The sequence below is a fragment of the Pan troglodytes genome, chromosome 9 (genome assembly GCF_028858775.2).
Source record: "Pan troglodytes isolate AG18354 chromosome 9, NHGRI_mPanTro3-v2.0_pri, whole genome shotgun sequence".
Lineage (NCBI taxonomy): Eukaryota > Metazoa > Chordata > Mammalia > Primates > Hominidae > Pan > Pan troglodytes.
This window is the reverse complement of record NC_072407.2, coordinates 110,528,282-110,551,022: the sequence shown is the minus strand read 5'-3', so window position 1 is coordinate 110,551,022 and position 22,741 is coordinate 110,528,282. Positions and strand designations below refer to the sequence as shown.

At 42.5% G+C, this 22,741-nt stretch overlaps 1 protein-coding gene across 3 annotated transcripts in view; it reads left to right on the top strand.

The window, feature by feature from the left end:
* Positions 1–22,741, top strand: part of EXPH5 (exophilin 5) — an 88,260-nt gene that overhangs the window by 25,823 nt on the left and 39,696 nt on the right. Inside the window, exon 1 of one of the 3 annotated variants that reach the window (XM_054662680.2) lies at positions 14,657–14,794. The exons of the other annotated variants lie outside the window; for them this stretch is intronic. Within the exon in view, the coding sequence (XP_054518655.2) occupies positions 14,712–14,794 (83 nt within the window). The 5' untranslated portion in view covers positions 14,657–14,711. Of the gene's footprint in view, positions 1–14,656; positions 14,795–22,741 lie in introns of those variants that run through there. 3 annotated transcript variants of the gene reach the window in all.

Below are 22,741 nucleotides of genomic sequence, written 5' to 3'. Positions count from 1 at the left end.
CACACACCCCTGAGTTTAAAACAGCGAGGCTGAGAATAAGATCTTCAGCAGGCACAAGGGTAAAGGAAAGAGATACCTGTTTCCAGTATATCATGATGTTAGTTTGCTTAACTAAGTCCCATTTAACATTTAGGGGATCAAGATTTGGAATGTTTTCATTTTTATTGAAGAAATACTTGACAAATATTTTGAAGGCCTAATGTTTGTATGGGCTATGAAATCTGCTATGGTAAATGCAAAGTATGGGACCCAAGAAATGTATAATCTGTTTGGGAGGACAGGACATGAGAATTCAAACAAGAATATAAGGCTGCACATGACTAAGTACTTAAGGGGTGGCATGGACAGCAGTGAGGTAGGATTTTGGAGAAGAGAAAGATGGATTGGAGCTAAAATTATTAGGCAAAACTTCATAGAGGCTGGCATTGAAGTGGCAGGTGGATAAGTGGGAGGTAGGTAAAGGAGAATGACTCCCGATTATGGCTTAATGCTTCCATTAAACCAAATCTACATAACACATTTATTGTGCTATAATCAGGAGTTGGAATACGTAAATCTTCAATTCAGAAAGACTGTTCATATCAAGATTGGAAACTAAAGTCCTGAAGAAGGCTGGTGTTTGTTTATTGTGGGTAACCTCTGGCTTGTCAGATTTCATCCCACTTGACTTCCTTGTCTTCCCCTCCTTAGCAGTCTGTTCACCATCAGTAACTTCTACTAAATGTTCACTAATTTTTAACAACCTTGCACATAGAGAGTGAGATTTAAGTTAACTGTTTTTGTTTTAGAATTCTGTAAATGTTAAATAGAAGAGAGGCATGAAATCATTTCTGATAAAAATAGAAGTTAAATCTGTGTTAAAGGGTTTTGTGGCCCCTTTCTCCCTAGCTCTGGCTCTCAGCTGAATAGGTTGCGTCAGGGAGTGACAACACAGTGGTGTGTTGGTGCTATCTGTGTTGAGTGACCGGCAAAAGACCACAAAAGGAAATCTTTAGTTTCCCCTCCAAGTCTTGTTCTTTACATGAGAGCATAGGAAGCCTCCAGAAGACTTGCATGATCCTAGTATTGAATCCTCTTCTATGCATCTATCAAGGAAAATGACAGAATTTCGGAGGGGCTGGGATTATTTATTTATTTATTTATTTTAGAGATAGGGTTTTGCCATGTTGCCCAGGCCATTCTTGAACTCCTGGACTCAGGCAATCCTCCCACCTCGGCCTCCCAAAGTGCTAGAATTATAGGCATGAGCCACCATGCTCGGCCTGGAATTCTTATTTATAACCCAGTGACACGAGACTGTAATAAAACTATTAATAGATAATAATCAACCTCATCATTTGGTCAGTTTCTCTTGATGCAAGGCCAGCAAATAAAAACTTTGTAACCAATTAAAACAAACAAAACAAAAACAAAGCTTCCTTCACTCAGAAGGAAAATCTGCCGATGAAAGCCTTCACCCATTTATTCCCCCCCACCCCCCTCCATGCACACCTTACCTACTTTCCATATTATCCACTCATACACTGGGGAATGAGTATCACTCATGATGAACAATAATGGATTCAGACCCAGCCTTAGTGGAGTTTATTCCCCAGCAAGTCTATTTCCGATTGTCTTTTAAGGCCTGTCTTCATGAATTCTTTCCTAGCCTTTAGCTAGAATTAATCTTACCCTTTTTCATAATGCTAAAGCAAGAATCTTGATTTTCTATTAATATTATATTATCAACCATGTCCTGTGTTATATCACAGCTACTTTGTACATATCTTTTTCCACCAATAGATCCTGAATTTCCTAGTGTCTTCATATCATCCTTACACATTTATGTGCTCATTATGGTTGAAATGGATTTTTTTTCCTCACTTGAAAAGGCGTTTTTCAACCCTTTAGCTAAGTGCCAGTACAAGTTAGATCGTGTGACAAAGAATATGTAGAAAGGGCATTGTAAACAAAAGAGAAACTTGGAAAATTGCCTAGAGAGCATGGCAAAGTGCTTGGAATGGTTGGCACCCTGGGTTTAAATGACGGAGTCATGGGAAACAAGTCCAGATAGGTAAGCATGGGGCTGGTGATAAAGAACTGAGCTTTACAGATGAGGAAGATGAGACACATAGATGTTATTTGATCAGCCAAAATAATAAAGGAATTAGAACCCCTCACCTGATTATCCACACCATCCAGGCCCAGCACCCTCACATAAGCTTGGACAGTGATTTTATGCTACCATGCCAGCCCAGGGCAATTGGCTGGGAAAAGATGAAGAGAGTGACAGAGAGTGTCTGTGACACTAATGTCTGTGTGGTTCGGCCACATTATTCCTCTCTTTGTAGTGATCATGCAACTTGAAGAAAAGCAAGAGCAATAGGAAGCAAACAACCAAGAAGCTTAGGTGTATTGAAGACAACATTCAGCACTGATCTGTGGCATTCTGTGGCATGCTGTAGTGGCCAATCTGAGTCCCCAGTTAGTGTGAAATAGACTGGCCTGTGAATTACACTGTGAAGCAAATGCCAAGAGTTGCCAATTTTGCCATTTGCTTGGCTCTTTACCTTGAATTTCATAGAACCAATATTTTAAATGGTACCTGGGCTAAAATAATCAGCAAAGGTGTTGAGCAGATAAGTTATCAAAAACTACAGGCCAGGCATGGTGGCTCATACTTGTAATCCCGGCACTTTGGGAGGTGGAGGCAGGCGGATCACCTGAGGTCAGGAGTTTGACACCAGCCTGGCCAACATGGTGAAACCCCATCTCTACTAAAAATACAAAAATTAGCCAGGCATGGTGGTGGGTGCCTGTGATCCCAGCTACTCGGGAGGCCGAGGCAGGAGAATAGCTTCAACCCGGGAGGCGGAGGTTGCAGTGAGCCGAGATCTCACCACTGCACTCCAGCCTGGGTGAGACAGAGTGAGACTCCATCTAAAAAAAAAAAAAAAAAAAAAAAAAAAAAGCTACACATATCCAATAAACATAATAAATAATGTTCAACCTCTCTAGTAATCAAAGAAATACAAAGAAAGAAAAAAAAAGAAAACTTTTTTTGGCTTATCAGATTAGCAAAGATCAAAAAGAATAGACATAACTAACATTGGCAAGCACATGGGGAAATGGACCGTCATACAAGGGAAAATTTGATACAACCTTTTTCCAGGGTAATTTGGTGTGATATAGTTCATAAGTCATTAAAACATGTTCATCCTTTGGCCTGGCAATTCCACATCAAGGAAATTGATTCTAAGGAATTAATCAGAGATGGGCACAATGCTAGTTTTGAACTGGGTTTATTTCAACTTTATGACTCTAAAAAATTAGAAATAACTCCAATGAGAGGGGAGTAGGATCATATGTTACAGTACAGAGATGCAGTGGTGGAATACTGACATAGCATAGCATTCTTAATGTAATGCTAAGTGGGAAACATAGACTACACAACAGCATGCATAGGATAAGAGCATTTTTTGAAAATGCAGGCATACATAACTGACATGTGGAGCAAGTAGGAATCATGGAATATAACAAGAAAACATCCTTAGGTTTGTCTCTTACTATCCCTTTATTTCTTTTTCATTTTTTTAGACCGTCTTGTTCTGTCACCCAGGCTGGAGTGTAGTGGTGCGATCTCAGCTCACTGCAACCTCTGCCTCCTGGGTTCAAGCGATTCTCCTGCCTCAGCCTCCTGAATAACTGGGGTTACAGATGCCCACCACCAAGCCCAGCTAATTTTTTTTTTTTTTTTTGTATTTTTAGTAGAGACAGGGTTTCACCATGTTGGCCAGGCTGACCTCGAACTCCTGACCTCAAGTGATCCGTCGGCCTCAGCCTCCCAAAGTTCTAGGATTACAGGCATGAGCCACCGTGTGCAGCGGTCTCCTACTATCCCTTTAAATGCCACTGGATACAAACAAAGGCAGTCCCTTGACTTTTCTGGTCACTTTAAGACACAAACACAGTCTCAATTCAGTGATAATTAGAACATATGGTCCTAGATTAATCCCAGCTTTATTCAGAGGAGCAGCCCCTCACACAGCCACCGCTTGCTGCAGAGCAACGCCTAGGACAGTGAAGAGGATTTGATCCTTTTCCCTTTCCCCATCAACCTCTGCCTCTCCACCCCTTCAATGGTGGTTTTTTACTGTTCCAGGGTTGAACCAGACGGTGGCTGGGAGGCAGGTTTAAGTTTGGATGGCAGGCACATGCAGAAAAGCTGTTGCTTGACTAGAATGGTTGTGAGGTGGCATCACTCTCTCTGGGTAGGGCAGATGTTTAAATCTGCCTCTTCTCTTGTGTGCTCGTCTGGGGTTTGCTGACATGGCCCGTGGCCCGGCACTGTTCCCCAGCAGCTCTTTCCATGCAGATAATGTGCTCTCCCCTGCTCTGTGCTAGGAATCCAGGGGTTCACCCACAACCTCTTTCTACTCAGGTTTCTTCACCCCTGGAGCTGACTCTAGCAGGCATGAACTAAGAGAACCCCATGCCTCCTCAGCCTCTCCTGGGGCCCACATCTTCTCCATGGGACACAGTCATACTGTGGTTGCCTGAGAAACCCTGGAAATGAGGACTGATTGACAGCTGAGCTATGCACTTCATTCTGCAGTCAAAGCAACTGGCAGGCCCCAGTTTCTCCAGCTCAGACTTCTCAGGCAGGAGGCAGATACCAGTCTACCTTTCCTCCAAACCACAAGGGACAAAATTAAGCTCTTCCAGTCGTACCAGTTAAGCTCCCTGGCTCTAGAGAAAGCCTCCTCACAGATCCTCCCTCTGTCTTCACTCTTCCAAGTCAATACATGTAAGGGGACTTAAGACCCTAACTAGAGAGACTTGGCTTTTGTTTGTTTTTAAAAATCCCACAAAGCAAGTTCTCCTGATTGGTCTTCTCACAACTCCCTTAGATGTCTTGAATCTCTTGCTTTCATGCTTTAGCTAAAACTAAGACAGAGTCCTAGTCCTGTTACTACTGCTTTAAAACACATGAATGAACATATGTACACACACAGCAGTATCTCTGACAGTGGGAGTTATGAGTGATTTCTTTTATTCAAGTTTTTGTTTGTTTGTTCGTTTTAAATGGAGACAGGATCTCACCATGTTGCCCAGGCTGGCCTTGAACTCCTGGGCTCACTTGATCCTCCTGCCTCGGCCTCCCAAAGTGTTGGGATTACAGGTGTGAGCCACCATGCCTGGCCCCTTCAAGTTTTTTCTTTAATTTCCAAGTCTTTTGCATTGAATGTAATTTTACTTTCTTTCTTTCTTTTTTTGAAACAGCGTCTTGCTCTGCTGCCAAGTCTGGAGTGCAGTGGTGCGATCTCAGCTCACTGCAACCTCTCCCTCCCAGATTCAAGCAATTCTTCCACCTCAGCCTCTCTAGTAGCTGGGACTACAGGTATGCACCAGCATACCCAGCTAATTTTTTTTTTGTTTGTTTTTTTTGTTTTTTTTTTTTTAGTAGAGAACGGGTTTCTCCATGTTGGCTAGGCTGGTCTCAAACTCCTGACCTCAAGTGATCCACCACCTCGACCTCCCAAAGTGCTGCGATTATAGGCGTGAGCCACCCAGTCTGGCCTGATGTAATTTTACTTTCACAATTACAAAAAAAAAAAAAAATCAACACAGAAAAAATTGTATAATGGCAAAGCAAAGTCAGTTTTATTTACATTTGAAATTTCCTGTCCCAATCAATGCTGGAGAATTCCTCTGTGAACAAATTCCTACATGCTGCTTATGGCTGGATGTTTTCATTATGTTCTTTCAGGTGACAAGGAACATAGAGCAGTTTCCTCAAGGGATGGGTGGCACTTTATTGTCAGGATCTAATGGAGAAGTAAGGAAACACAGGAAACGGCCTCAGCCTTGCACGGCCAGTCCTCAGGAACCGGAATGTTGATCAGAATACTGCAGCATTCTGGTGCCAATCAATCAACCAGGCTAGTAACCACAGGCTTGTGGTCCAGCTTCTCTGTTCTGCTTCTCCCTACTCACTTCCATTGCCAGGGCTGATTTTCTTCTTGCAAGTTTCCTCTCTGCCCCATAGCTTCCTCCTGTTCAAGACTCTGGTGCCTGATGGCTTCTCTTCATGGTACTACTCAATACCTTCTCACTATGTGTCTCTCAGCCATGTCACTTTAGTTTGTCTTACTTGTCATTATGATTTTAAGACATGCCAAGAGGAAAGACGTTATTAAGTTGTTAATCACTCTCCAAAACAGAACAAATAGAATTCGCTGGGCAGCATTCTTGCTCATGTTTAGCTTTTGGGTGATTAGGGCAGGAATGCAAAAAATGTTGGATCCCATGAGGCAAAGCACAGGAACTACCCATGACCACTTTACTATGAGTAGGACAGACTCCCAACACTTCATGGGATAACTGTTTGCTAGAAAAGTGGTCCGCATCTTTCAGACAGATCTACCACCATGCTTAATTCATTACTTCTGTGGCTTGATCAAGTGCTATTTTTGGGTGTTGGCAAAGAGAATAGAGATGCCAGAATGATTTAAAACAAAACAAAACAAAACAAGATGGAGGGAATCAGATATCCAGATTTCTTTTTCTATGCCAATAATGTCAAAGGGATTCAAAGCTAAATAGTTGATGTCTTTTAAAATCTAAGATCATTATTAATAAATAATAGGCTACAACCATAAACATATACCAAATAAACAGTTCTTTCCTTCTATAAAGCACACCTGGCACTACTGCTTCTTTGCATTGACATGTCTTTTCATTTTTGGGAAATAGGCTGATTGTTTACAGACTGAGTTCAATTATTTTGTACCTATCCTTGATGCACTGAGACACATTTATTTAAAGTGCATAATATCCTGCAATGTTAGTTATATTATCATTTATATCATGTAACAAAGCTTCTTTTAGGCCTTTTCTCCAAAAACTCATTGAGATTTCATGATAAATTATTTAATACATGATATGGAATGATCACAAACTTTATTATTGAGATTGAGAAAGAGGAATTTAGATACTAGTATCTGAAAGTTAAAATGATAGTGAATAATAAGAACATATAACAATGACATTACCAGAAAAATATCTTTTACACAAAATCAAACTTCCATAAATAAGTTACATAATTTGGAGTAGACACTTGCGTTTGTACTGCTGGCAGTATTTCATTTTACCCCCAAGTACAGATTTTGTTCTATAATTATTCCAGGAGTGGTTCTCAGGAGTATGTTTTGGTAAATAAATGTGACTACATCTGCAGACAAAACTTAACAAGGTCTTCTGGATGAGATAATACCATATGAAAACAATATGTGTGTTTTGAATCACCGAGGCAGAATAATCTTTCCAATGATAACCTTTAGTGCAAGGATTCAAGAGGAATGCTCAAAGTTAAAGCCCTTTGGCGTGTGATTCTGCAGTAATTTCTGATGAGGTGGAGTGGTTTGTCAGGTCAGCTGGTTTATCAGTAGATGGATAAAAAGGGTTTCAATGCCACTCTCATCTTTGTAAGGCGGGTTTGTTTGCCAGAGGGGAATTGGAAAAGGCAGCAATCATGTGGAAAAGGGTTATTTCAAAAGTTAACTCTTTGAAAATAAGTAAACTGTAATCCAAACCAATGAGCTTTAACTGATGTCAACAACAAGCTTCCTTTGACCCAGTGAGTGAATCCTGAAGCAGATGTGGTTTGAGAGTCATGGACTCTCTGAACCTCCACTATCCCTGATGGGAACCAAGAGCAGTAGATTCATGGTGCTGACATTTAGAAAACCTTCAGGCATTTCCTCAGCTTTCTGCATCCTAACACAAAGATTGAAAAGCTATTTGAGATCTATCGTTCTTTCGTCTGGCTTGCATATTTGACCAGTGTGTGTGGGTAGGGTGGGAAGGAGGATGGTGAGAGTCTCATATTGCAACATTAAATTCCTTAAAGTTAAAGCAAAGTCCAGAATGTTGGATTTGAGTTGGTTTCCCAACACCCTTAAAACTGCATGATACAAAGGGTGAATTAAGTTGAATGCAATAATAGTGGATTTTAATTACAGTATGAGAAGTGAAAGTAATGTCATCTTGTCACCTTTTTGCTTAGACACAGAAGGAATCTATAGGAGCATCACTTTCCTTTAACTTTATGAAATAGCGTAGGCTGCTCTTTCTGTCTTCTTTTCCTTACAAGACAGATTCCAAGAATAAGAATTAAATTGCCTGAATATGAGGGAAAAAAAAGATGTTCTGCATTCTTATTAATGAAAATGAAGGAGAGATGCATATTCATGTGTACCATTCTATCTTGTTACCTAACTCTACATAACTAGCAGTGCAGAGGATGTGGTCAGAATTAAGGATGTAGTTGTCTTTGGAAAGAAGCCATGAACAATATAATGAACAAATTCAAGACGTTGAGATCATACACTCTGTCTATGGATGAAAACCTTCATGGTTCTAACCTGCCTTGCAGCTGTGCTAGTATACCAGACTTGCAAGAGGCATTTATGTCCCCATTCTGCAACTCCGAGCAGCTTTCTTGCACTTTTAGAATCCTGACACTCAACTTGCCATTAACCCTTGTCCTACAGGTTTCAGTGGAAGATGTCTGAGCATCTGTATAAAGGGGAATAAGAGGGATGCAAAAGCTAAAATCTAGTTTTTCATTCTCTCGTATTCATTTTTTCGGTTATTCAACAAATATTTCTTCCCTGCTTGCTGTGTGTTCAGGAAATCGACACTTGACTTGGGGAGCTGATAATCCAGTGATGAGACAACCAGTATGCAAAAAAAGTACAGAGACTCAAGAGAGGAGGTTTATTCTAGGCATGGGTTGAATAAATCAGGCTCCTGGAAATAATCTGGAAACAACTGTTCTTACTCAACGATTATCATCATGCTGGTGGGGTGAGGGGGTCTGAGCTAGGTACAAGCTTAATTCTTTCACTCACCACTTTACAACCTCTGGCAAGTGTTTTCACCTTTCGTGATTTCAGCTCCTTTTACTGTAAAATGAGTACAATACCTACTTCACTGGATTCCTGTAGTGATTAAATGAAATAATCTAGGTGGAAGCGCCCAGCATCATAGCTGTCACATGAAGTGTGTTTACCAGTGTAAATTTTCCGCCTCTGGAAACAATATATATTTACAGTGTGCAGGTTCCCATCACCTTCAGCAGCAGCATGAAGGTACTAGAAATGATACCAAATATTGCCTTCATTTTCTATAAAGTTATTGTCAGTTGGAATCTGGAATCATGTGTCCTTTTCTGTTCATTTCATTTTAATCGTGTAATGGATCCAGACAGGAGCAACAGAAAGTTCAAAGAAAGTGAAAGAAAGGACAGCAGACACAAGAGGACAATATACCAGACTGGGACTTCCCAGGCTGAAATACAGAGGCCCAAGGGAGACAGAGTTAGAAACCATGAGATCTGAGCTAAACATGGACTTGTTGACCACATTCTTAAATAGTGGGGCATACCCTTTGCAACCTTAGCAAAAGTGTACTTAGAATCACAAAAAGTGGGAAGTCTGATGCGATGGCATGTGCCTGTAGTCCCAGCTACTTGGGAGGCTAAGGCAGGAGGATAGCTTGAGCTTGGAGGTTCAAGGCTAGCCAGGGCAACATAGTGAGACCCTGTCTGTAATAAAATAAAATAAAGTTTAAAAAGTGGGAGCTGGGCACAGTGGCTGACACCTGTAATCCAAGCACTCTGAGAGTCTGAGGCAAGGGGATCACTTGAGGTCAGGAGTTCAAGACCAGCCTGGACAACATGGTGAAACCCCATCTCTATTAAAAATACAAAAATTAGCTGGATATGATGGTGGGCACCTGTATTCCCAGCTACTCAGGAGGCCGAAGCAGGAGAATTGCTTGAGCCTGGGAGGCAGCGGTTGCAGTGAGCTGAGATTATGCCACTGCACCCCAGCCTGGGTGACAGAGTGAGACTCCATCTCAAAAAAAATAAAAAATAAAAAGTGGGAAAGCATCCTTGATAGCCTCTAGTTCAACCCCCTCATTTTGTGGGTGAAGAAATGCAGGTCCAGAGAAAAGAGAATTTCCCAAACTCATATTCATTAACTTGTTCACCAAGAGCTAACTGAGTCCATACCCTAAGTCAGACATCTTTCCGGAAAACAACACAGGCAACGTCCTCATGCTTGTAGTTTATGTTTTAATGGGCTACAAGAGATATAATCAATAAGAAAATAAATAAGTGAAGAGGATAATTTCAAAAGAAGATTAACAGGATTAAGAAAAGTAAACCAGGGCCAGGCGCAGTGGCTCGTGCCTGTAATCCCAGCACTTCGGGAGGCTGAGGAGAACGAATCACTTGAGGTCAGGAGTTCAAGACCAGCCTGGCCAACATGCCAAAACCCCGTCTCCACTAAAATTACAAAATAATTAGCCAGATGTGGTGGCAGGCGCCTGGAATCCCAGCTATGCTAGGGAGGCTGAGACACGAGAATTCCCTGAACCCAGGAGGCGGAGGTTGCAATCAGCCGAGATCATGGTTTACTTTTCTTTTCTTAATCTTGTTAATCTTCTTTTGAAATTTCTTCACTTATTTACTTTCTTATTGATTATATCTCTTGTACCCCATTAAAATATAATCTACAAGCATGAGGACATTGTCTGTCTTGTTTTCTGGAAACACTCCAGCCTGGCTGACAGAACAAGACTCCATCTCAAAACAAGCAAACAAACAAAAAAAGAAAAGTAAACCAAGTAACTTGATAGAAAGCAACTGAATATGGGAGAAGGAATAATCTATTTTGGAGGGCCGGAGGGCCTCTCTAAAGATGTGACATTTTAGCTAAGGCCTAAATGGCACAAAGGCATAGCCATGTGACAAAATAGGGAAGAGCATTTCAGATGGAGGGAACAAGTCTGAAGCTCAGTGGGAGCCAGCTTGGCCTGTTAAGAGGGAAAAAAGAAGCCAAATGCTGAGTGGAGAGGAAAGAGGAGTGATTAAAAGTGGTAGAAAAGGCAGAAGGTCAGACACTATGCAGCCATGAAGACCACAGAGTTTAACAGTGTATTCTAAGCATGATGAGAAGCTGCTGGAGGGATTTAAGCAGGGGATGGCATGATATATCTTACATTTACAAAAAATCACGTTCAATAAAATTGATGGGGGCCAGGCCTGATGACTCAGCCTGTAACCCCAGCACTTTGGGAGGCCAAGGCAGGCAGATCACTTGAGGCCAGGAGTTCGAGACCAGCCTGGCCAACATGGCAAAACCCCATCTCTACTAAAAATACAAAATTAGCTGGGCGTGGTTGTGCATGCCTACTGTAATCCCAGCTACTCGGGAGGCTGAGGCAGGAGAATCGCTTGAACCTAGGAGGCAGAGGTTGTGGTGAGCCAAGATTGTGCCACTGCACTCCAGTCTAGGTGACAGAGCAAGACTCCATCTCAAAACAAACAAAAACAAAACAAAACAAAACAAAAAATAAAATTGATGGGATGCCACTGTTTTGTACTGACCTTCTCCTGTAGTAGGTCCCAATAGATCACACCAAAATGGAAACACTCTTAAGTGCCACATGATCAAACTGAAACTTAAAAAACAAAAACAGGCAAATCCCCAAACAGTCCAGCTTTTCCAAAAAAAAAAGACAGCAGATTCACAACTAATCGCAAAGGGCCCAGCCAACACCCGCGTGATAAGGAAGGTTCCCCTGCTTTAACCCTTACAAGGAAAGTATCCTGAAGTAGCCTGATGTTAATCAGTCCACTTTTTTGTATTATGCTGCTTTATTGTTCCTGCTCAAGCTATCTTGTAAAAACCCATTGTTCTGCCAGGCAAGATGCTACTCAATTCATGAATCACTAATAAATGCCAATTAGATCTTTAAAACTCATTTTGTTGGAATTTTGTTCTTTGGCCATCGCTCTTGCTCCTGTATGGAGCCTGGATGGAAGGGGAGCCAGAGTGAAGCAGGGAGACAGATAGGGGCTTGTATACGTCCGTTCTCACGCTGCTATGAAAGCATACCTGAGACTGGGTAATTTATAAAGGAAAGAGATTTGATTGACTCGCAGTTACGCATGGCTGGGGAGGCCTCAGGAAACTTACAAATATAATGGGAAGGGAAAGCAAACACATCCTTTTTCACATGGCGGCAGGAGAGAGAAGTGCCGAGTGAAGTGAGGTAAACCCCTTATAAAACCATAAGATCTCCTGAGAACTCATTCACTATCATGAGAACAGCATAGGGAAACCGCCCCCATGATCTAATCACCTCCCACGAGGTACCACCCCCAACACGTGGGGATTACAATTCAGAATACAATTCAAGATGAGATTTTGGGTGGGGACACAACCAAACCATGTCAGGGCTCCTGCAGACATCCAGGTGAAAGATGGTGGTGACTTGGGCCAGGGAGGTGGCTATGGAGATACTTGCTAGACTGCAAGCTCCAGAAAGGTGAGAATCTTTGTCTCTTTTGTACACTAATGTATTCCAAGCTGCTAGAACAGTGTATGATATATAGTAAATGCTCAATAAATGTTAGTTGAATCAATAAATGGTTATTTTCTGAAATTAGACTAGAATCCAGGTTTAAGATAAATAAAAGTATAAGCTATTCATGTATGCTGGAATAGTATGCCTTATTCAGATTTGGAATAGTATGTGTTTTTAGACATTTTAATAAAGTACATGCAATATTCTTGCAATTATGTGGCCTAAACCATGGCATCAGCCAGTGCATTCAGTGCAGTGTGAGAGCTAGCCGGGTGATGACAGGGGGAGCCTTGCCCAGTGCACTCCTCTTGTCTTGAGCTTGCCATCTAAGCTGTGTTTGTGAACATCTGCCCTGCAGTTTGTTTTCTCATGATCATGCTGTGATTTAAGTACAACATAGAAATCTGGGAGTGGATCTGTTGGGCGTTTGCCAAATAGCTGATGCTTTTGAGTTTCTTTACAGGATAAGGAAATCTGAGGATGATTCCCTCTCTTTTTTGGAGGCCGGGGGGAGACAGGGTCTCACTCTGTCACCCAAGGCTGGAGTGCAGTGGCACGATCTTGGCTCACTGCAACCTCTCCCTGTTGGCTTCAAGTGATTCTCCTGCCTCAGCCAGCCAAGTACCTGGGACTACAGGAGCGCGCCACCACGCCCGGCTAATTTTTTTGTATCTTTAGTAGATAGGGGGTTTCACCATGTTGGCCAAGCTGGTCTCAAACTCCTGACATCAAGTGATTCACCTACCTTGGCCTCCCTAAGTGCTGGGATTACAGGCCCGAGCCACTGTGCCTGGCCATGATTCTCTTTACTACCATAGATCTCTTTTGTGTTGGGAGTGGTGATACATAATTCCCACCCCCCAACCCCATTATCCCTCCACGACCTTTACCACCCATCCTGCACATTTCACAGGTCACAATGACAGTGTTTCATTTGTTCCAGGAACATGCATTACATGCATTAACTCCAGTAGTCCTCACAAAAGCTCCAGGAGATATTATTACTCTTATCCCCACTTTACAAATCTGCAAACTAAGGCACAGAGAGGTTAAAATCACACCCAGTTAATAAAGTTCAGGGCGGCTGGGCATGGTGGCTCACATCTGTAATCCCAGCACTTTGGGAGGCTGAGGCGGGAGGATCACTTGAGGCCAGGAGTTCAAGACCAGCCTGGCCAACATGGCGAAACACCATCTCTACAAAAATTAGCCAGGCGTGGTGGCACATGCCTGTAATCCCAGCTACTCAGGAGGCTGAGGCAGGAGAATCACTTGAACCCAGGAGGCAGAGGTTGCAGTGAGCTGAGATCACACCACTGCACTCCAGCCTGTGCAACAGAGCAAGACCCTGTCACCAAAAAAAAAAAAAAAAAAAAAAAAGGTCAGGGGCCACATTCATCCCAGGAAGTCTGATTTCAATTTAGCCTCTCAGTATTTTAATTTCTTCATTGGTAAAATAGGGATAATATTATCTACCTTCATAAGGGTTCTTGTGAAGATTAAATTAGTTAATACGTGTAACGTGCCTGGCCCAGGGCAAGCACTCTGTAACTGTTAGCTATGATTAGCTTTCCAGTATTATTCCTATGGAAAAATTACTTTTTACACACATGATTTTAATTTGTGTACAGGATCACATCTTGCACTTATGTCAAATAGCAACTGAACTGCTTCACAATTATGGCAGAATAAGTTGGTAGAACTCATTTATTATCCCCTAGATTGAGCAAATATATGTTGATCGGCCATGAGTCTGGGACCATGCTAGGCCTTGGGGATACCAAAACAAATGAGACACAGCACCTGTCCTCAAGGAGCTGACAGCCTGGTGACACAACCGAATAGGCACATGACAAGTTATTCAGTGTAATTTGGTAAATACAGAAGTTACAGTGGGTGATTTCCAAGCTGGCTCAGGTAAAAGGTATACATTCAAAAAGGGATCATGTAAACCTAGGAAAACAGAAGAGCTCTGATGAGCTACAAGAGGGACTGACACTTAAACCCTAAGTCTGACCTCAGGGTGGACAGCAAGTCTTTTCTACAGCACCTTCTTGAGGGTGACTATTGGTAAAGGGTGACTATTGGTGAGAGACCAAGGGCACTGTGATCTGAACCAGATGGGAATTACACATCCTTATTGTTACTAAGATAACTTACCTTTTCCTTCTGTTGTGAGTTTGTGTTTTGTAAAAGAAACATCCAGAAGGGTTGCAATGGTCAATTTATTTTATTTTATTTTTTTTAGATAGAGTCTCACTCTGTCGCCCAAGCTGGAGTGCAGTGGCATGATCTCGGCTCACTGCAACCTCTGCCTCCCCAGTTCAAGCGATTCTCCTGCCTCAGCCTCCCCAGGTAGCTGGGATTACAGGTACCTGCCATTACACATGGCTAATTTTTTTGTATTTTTTGTAGAGACAGGCTTTCACCATGTTGGCCAGGCTGGTTTCAAACTCCTGTCCTCAAGTAATCCACCCACCTCGGTCTCCCAAAGTGCTGGGATTACAGGCATGAGCCACAGCACCCGGCCTTTTTTCTTCTTTTCTTTCACCCAGGCTGGAGTGCAGTGGCAGGATCTCAGCTCACTGCAGCCTTGACCTCCTGAGCTCAGATTCTCCCACCTCAGCCTCTTGAATAGTTGGGATTACAGGCACACACTAGCACGCCCAGCTAGTTTTGTTTGTTTGGGGTTTTTTGTAGAGACGGAGTCTCAGTACGTTGCTGGTCTCAAACTCCTGGGCTCAAGTAATCCTTCCGCCTTGGCCTCCCAAAGGCTCTGGGATTACAGACATGAGCTACCATACAATGGTCAATTTTTTAAATACAGAAAATATTGCTTTTTATCGTACAGTAGGCAGTCTCTATCACAGCCATTCACGGAGTTGAAGTGGGCTTTATTATCCAGCTTGGCTTAAAAGCTGGTGTCATTATTTTGTTGCCTCTCTTTGAGTCCTAAAGGGCTGTTGCTGTTACTGTTGTTGTTGCTTGCTTACTTTATAAAGTTTACCACTTTTCCTTATCTGAGCTTCCCTTCCTTCAGACTTCCGTGTATGATTTAACTTTACCCTTATGAAAAGAACACATTTTTCAATATACTTGCTTGCTTTTTCTAATCCTTGCCCCTCCCTGAGTCTTGGCCGTGGGCTGAACCAAAGAGCAGGCTCTGATGTCAGGGACAAAGGCTCTCAAATAACAATCTTTTCAGAAGATCAACAGGGAGAGAGACCAGGCCCCGGATGATAAAGCTACTGGTGCAGCCACTGAACCACAGGGCTTTCTCTTCCTTCACTCTGCCTCTTTCTGATTGGGAACACACAACAGTTGTTTTAAAGCTTTCCCTGGAGGGTGAGTGATAAGAAACCTATTACCTGGAAGTATCGCCTTTCTAAAGTAGGAGAACAAAAGGCCACACTTTCCCCAGATGGTGAGTCTCTTGGGGCTTCAGGGTTTGGAAAAGGCTCTTGCTTGGACATCCTGATCCGTCTTCCATTATGACACTGGCCCGACGTTTAAGCTCTGACTCGGGATACAGTTCCTGCCCCATCCTCTCCATTTGTGCTTTTCCTTGTGTTGTGGTTGCTGGGCAATATGACAAAATTATGTTTGGATTCCTGCGTGGGAGGAAAACTTTAATACTGCTTTGATCTGCAAATCAAGGGACAAAGTCACTTTCACAGGATTCGATGTAATTGGAAACTTCATTCTGGGGTTGGCTGATGGCTGAACTTGTAGGAGATCAAGGGACTATTTGGCAAGATGTCCTTAAAGGCTGGAGTGGAGGGTTGATAGAGATTGGGGTGCTTAGCTGCCTGGAAGGAGAACGAGGTGTAACAAGACGGTCAGGTCCGCGAAGATCAGCTGTAAAAGAAAAAAAACAATGTGTATACAGAAGCAAGGGAGTCAGAAAAGTGAGGGAGAAATGTCAGAGATGTCAGAGAGGAGATAAACAGAGAAGTGAGAACATCAAAAAGAGGAATGGATGCCTTTGGCAAGAGGAGCTGATAAAGGGAACTATTCTGAGAAACATTTGAGATTTTTCTGACAAGAAAATGGAAGCTATTCCTGGCTTAGGGAATTGTTTGTTTTCAAACTTGCATAACTGCTCTCTCTTCAATCATATTTGAATTCTCATTACTGCCTGTTTAATTGGCAAAAGTCACTGTAAGTTTGTATCAATTGCATTGTTTCTTAGTGGGGTTAATAATACCCACAGACAATGAGATATACGGTTAGGAGAACATTAGACTCAGAGGCGTGTGGGTTCGCGTCTCAGTTCGGCAGCTCCAGCAGAACTTCCATGTCCTCTCTGTAAATGAGGACGATGCTGGAGCAGTGTTAGGGTGAGGATTGGCAATAAGAACTGCCAAATCCGGCAGATGGCAAGAGCTCAATTCATATCATCGGTTATTATTTTTTATTGGTATGATTTCACCCGAAGACAGGGTATTTGGCCAGATTATATCTGGAGACCTCTTTCGGCTTTATAAGATTTCCCAATGATTTGGATGTGATGTAGGAATGTTGAGGCTTTTCTGACCATAGATTTTAGACTGGAAGATGTCTTCAAGATAACCTCATCTGTATCCATGTTTTTTTCAATTTGTACATAACGAACCACCCCAAATTTTATTTTTATTATTTATTTATTTATTTATTTTTTTATTTATTTATTTTTTGAGACGAAGTCTCACTCTGTTGCCCAGGCTGGAGTGCAGTGGCATAATCTTGGCTCACTGCAACCTCTGCCTCCCAGGTTCAAGCAATTCTCCTGCCTCAGCCTCCCGAGTAGCTGGGATTACAAGCGTGCACCACCACGCCCAGCTAATTTTTATATTTTTAGTAGAGACAGCATTTCTCCATGTTAGCTAGGCTGGTCTCAAACTCCTGGCCTCAAATGATCCGCCTGCCTCGGTCTCCCAAAGTGATGGGATTTTAGGTGTGAGCCACTGCTCCCAGTCTCACCCCAAAATTTAAAGGCTTAAAACTACTTCTGTTTATTAGCTTACCATTCCGTGGGCTAGCCATTTGGTCTGGGCTCAGCTGGGTGGGTTGCCGGGGATCACTCATTGGGCACCACTATGACAGCTTGGCTGGGTCTGGATGGTCTAAGATGCCTTCACCCACATGTTGGGTAGTTGGCAATGGCTCTCTGCCAGGCCTCTTTCTGTGTATGGTCTCATCCTCAAGGAGACTAACCCAAGCTTCCTTATACAGAAGTCTCAAGATCCCAAGAGGAAGAGAGCAGAAGCTATAAGATCCACTGAGGCCTGGACTCAGAAGTCTCAGTTTCACTTCCACCATATTCTATTGGTCTTAGCAAGTGCAAGTCTGGCCCAGATTCCAGGAGGTGAAAGGAGGTGCCTCTTAACAGTAGTTGTCCTGGCTCAGTCTTACTTCAAAGGCCAGAACTATTTCTGTTTTGCTTCCTTGGTAATAGTAAACACAATGCCATCACTGACTACCCGAACCTTGAATTTTCCAGCTGTTGACTGTACCTGTTCATCCACTTTCCTGACAACCACTAGGAAAGAGGTAAAAGAGACCCCACCTCCTAAGAGTGGCAAAAAGTCACATTGCCAAGGAGTGTACCTCCAGGAATGATAGGAATTGTGGAGGAATTCTTTGCAAACAATCTACACATCATTTATTCCTCTTTGACAAGTGGGGAAAGAAAAACCAAGAAAGTTAAATATTTGGCCAAGATCACCCAGCTAGAACCTGACACTACTCCTGGGCTCTGTCTCCTACCTGATAGTAACTCAAGAATGGGCCAGGGAGGGTATCATTAACAAGGAGCAGATAAGTGGGGCCAAAGAATTACTTACACACAATGACCAGGAGATAAATGGACAGCTATCATTTACTGAGCACGTTCTAAATGGTTAGTACATAATTAATTTGTCCTGGAGAAAAGATGGGCACAAAGCCTTGCTCAGAATAAAGTCAAACAAAAGTGACAAGCAAAGATCAGCAAGGACTAAGTTGGGAAAGACAAAGAAGAGGAGGGGGAGGTGGGTGTCATAACTCAAGGCTGGAAATAAAGGAAAAATAAGTTTAACTCAGGAATAGCAACATAAGAGGAGTGGTGTGTTCCAGAGGTGCTAGGATGAAATCCAAGGCAGCATTTCGCAGACGGATTCACGTGAATGAAAAAAGGACATTTTGACTTGGAGCAGAGGGCTGGGCCTCTGGCCTAGCAAGAAAAGACCTGATTTAGTTTAATCAAGTTGATCAGCCTCAGGGTAAAACAAATTAGAAGTGTAGACAACAGTCCCTTGTGATATGTTGAGTCAAGCTGGACTAATTAAGCAAGCAAGCTGTGTATTAGTAATTTCCCTGTATGTATGTCATTCTCAACCCTGAGGTTCTCATTGGCATAAAGTGGATGGTACATCCCAGTTGGTGCTGAACATATAACAAGCCCACATGGAAGAGGAAGAGCGTTGTGCAGGCTGGTTATGAAGTTGGTTGAATTCTGCTTACAAACAAATGTTATCTTTGTCAAACTGAGGCTAGTGGAAATAGAAAGTACTGTCCTCAAGTTTTGTCACCACACTTCCACTTTATGTTTAGAATTTTTTCTTACTTGCTAATGTTGAGTGTATTTGATAGTTTTTTTAAGTAAATGAATGAATCTAGACCACTGATTTTATAATTGTTTTGCTCCTTTTAGTACCAGAAGCTCAGTTAACCATTGTCAATGTACAAACTATACTTCATAGGGCTCTTGGGTGTGTAGGGTTAAGAAGATGAATTACAGGTACCCAGAGAGTTTGAATTTAGACTTTTATGTCATCGTTTCCCTTCCTGGGTCACCCTTACATCAAAGGTCAAAACTATTTCTGTGTTGCTTCTTTGGTAATAGTAAACATAATGCCATTATCGACTACCTGAACCTTGAATATTCTGGCTGATGACTGTACCTGTTCATCACTTTCCTGACAGCCATCTCCAGAGTTATCCTTAAAATATTTCTGCTTAAAAAGTATTTGAATTTCTTCAAAATCTTGCCCCCTTCATGTATCTGCGTGACACTACTGTCTGAATTTCATTTCTCACTATCTTCAGGAAACAAATACTAACATAAACATATCCACGGATTATTTATGTTTTACTACCAACAGCCTTAGCCAGAGTCAGGTTTGTACAGCTCAGCATTCAAAATTTAATCAAAATGAAAGTCAATCTCATCACAATAAGATGACAAAAAAAAAGAAAAAAAAAGTCAAAAACTTTCTTATTTAAAACACATAAGAAAAATGAGCTGGTTTTTAAATTAAACATTTCTTATTCCAGTAAAGAACTCTGAGACACTGATTTTTTTTTTTTTTTTTTTTTTTTAAAGATGAAGTGTCACTCTGTCGCCCAGGCTGGAGTGCAGTGGTGCAATCTCGGCTCACTGCAACCTCCGCCTCCTAGGTTTAAGTGATTCTTCTGCCTCAACCTCCTCAGTAGCTGGGATTACAGGCACCCGCCACCAAGCCCGGCTAATTTTGTATTTTTAGTAGAGATGGTGTTTCGCCATGTTGGCCAGGCTGGTCTTGAACTACTGACCTCAGGTGATCCACCTGCCTTGGCCTCCCAAAGTGCTGGGATTACAGGCATGAGCTACTGTGCCCAGCCAAGACACTGATTTAAAAATTGACGAAACGCTCAATTGCCAAGTCACAAAGTATAATTACTAAACAAACATAAGGGAAGGGTTCAAACCTTCCTCTTATCAAAGAAATGTAACATATTTTATTAAACAAAGAAAATAAAGATTCTTAAAAATAATTACTAACAATTATAAATAGTACCACCAAAATATTAGAAAAATAAAAATACTTGAAATAATAATACCTTGTCTTCCAAGGATGCCTAGTGGCAGACTTGTACATTGCTGGCATAAGTGATATTGGTACAGTTATTTTGGTAGTATGTATAAAGAATGACAAAAAGGGCTGTGCTCCGTGGTTCATGCCTGTAATCCCAGCACTTTGGGAGGCCAAGGTGGGAGGATCACTTGAGGCCAAGAGTGAGAGACCAGCCTGGGCAACAGAGTGAGACCTCTCTACTTTTGTAGAGACCTCCATCTCTACAAAAAATAAAAATATTAGCTGGGCATAGTAGCGTGCAACTGTAGTCCTAGCTACTCAGGAGGCTGAGGCAGGAGGATCATTTGAACCCAGGAGTTTGAGGCTGCAGTGAGCTATGATAGCACCACTGCACTCCAGCCCAGAAAACAGAGTGAGACCCTGTCTCTAGAAAAAATAAAATTTAACTTTAAAAAAAATCACAAAAATGTTTTGACTCTTTGACCCAATCATTCTACTTTAGTGTCTGGCAGAGGCACTGTAAAAATAGAAAATGCATGGCCAGGCGCAGTGGCTCACACCTATAATCCCAGCATTTTGGGAGGCCGAGGCAGGTGGATCACGAGGTCAGGAGTTCAAGACCAGCCTGGCCAATATGGTGAAACCCCGTCTCTACTAAAAATACAAAAATTAGCTGGGCGTGGTGGCACGTGCCTGTAGTCCCAGCTACTCAGGAGGCTGAGGCAGGAGAATCACTTGAACCCGGGAGACGGAGGTTGCAGTGAGCCGAGATTGTGCCACTGTACTCCAGCCTGGGTGACAGAGTGAGACGCCGTCTCAAAAAAAAAAAAAAAGAAAATGCACAATGATATTTATTACAGCAGTATTTATAAAGAAAAATCTCAATGTCCTGGATTAGGAGAGTAATAAATAAAGGAAGAAAAACATACTAGCTTGAATATTATGCAAATACTTAATGATTGCTCTGAAGATGAGTGATGTTAAAGGTGTTATTAAAGTTTTGGTAATGTTAAGTTTTTGCAGTGCTAACTTTTGGGTTTTTAAAGATTATGTATGCATGATATCTGTGAGTGGCATCTTCTAGGCACTTATGTAAATCAGAAGTCTTGGAATCTTCTTTGATGTGTCTCTACCCCTACTCCCCAAAACACATCACCTGGGGGTCACTTTTCACGTTAAGTCACCCTGAACACTTTCCACTTTTCTCCAGCTTCCCCACTACCATCCTGGTCCAGCAAACACCTCTTTCTTTAGACCCTACAAGTGTCCTGACTGGTCTCCTGCTCCGCACTGGAATCTACTCTCCACCTGCAGCTAGGATGATCTTCTAAAATGCAAATCCAACGGGTCTTATCCCTGCTGAGCCATCAATCATTGCTCCATGACCAAACACCAAATTGCAGAACCTTACCCCTAATGCTACATTATCTAACAGTGGCCTCTCTGCTTGTCTTGGGCTTTCTCTCCATCTCCACACTCCAGCTACACAGGCCTTATTTCAGTTCCTTGCTTCTTCCCTTGGGGCACCTGTTGCTCTACAGAGGCTACCCGTCTGCCTGGAAAGCTCTCTCTCAGACCCTTCTGCCACGACCCTTTGGCCTCATCCTTCATCCTTCATTCTTCCAGCCCTATGTCATCTCAGAGAAATCTTCACTGGTGGTGCCTCAGCCCAGGTCCCCTTGTTATATGCTCTCTTAGCAGCTATTTACTGTTTTTTTTAAGACAAAATCTCACTCTGTTGCCCAGGCTGGAGTGCAGTGGTATGATCCTAGGTCACTGTAGCCTCCAACTCCTGGGCTCAAGGGATCCTCCTGCCTCAGCCTCCTGAACAGTTGGGACTAAAGGAGCACACCACTACACCTGGCTAATTTTAAAATTTTTTGTAGAAGTGGGTTTTCGCTATGTTGGCCAGGCTGGTCTCTCACTCCTGGCCTCAATTGATCCTCCCACCTTGCTTCCCAAAGCACTGGGATTACAGACAAGAGCAACCACACTCAGCCTTATTTACTTTTTTATTGTTTCCCCCCACACACACTCCCACCCCAGCAGAATTTAAATCCCATGAAGGCAGGGACTTGTTCACTGCTCTTTGCCCAGGGTTCAAATGTGTGCTGAGTGAATAAGTCATGTTTATCACTATTTGTTACCTTATATCAATATTGTTATTGGATTCATATCTGTCTCTCCCACTAGACTGTAATCTCTCTAGGGTGGGAGCCCTATCTGCTTTGCTTACCATTGTATGCCAGCATTTGCACCATAGGCGGCCTTCCACAAACGTATATTGAATACTACATATATACCTCAGCATCCCACGTAGCTGGGACCACAGGTGCAAGCAACCACGCCTGGCTAACTTTTAAATTTTTTGTAGAGACAGGGTCTCACCATGTTGCCCAGGTTGGTCTCAAATTCCTGGACTCAAGCAATCATCCTGCCTTGGCCTCCCAAAGTGCTGGGATTACTGGTGTGAGCCACCATGCCCAGCCTGGATATATTTT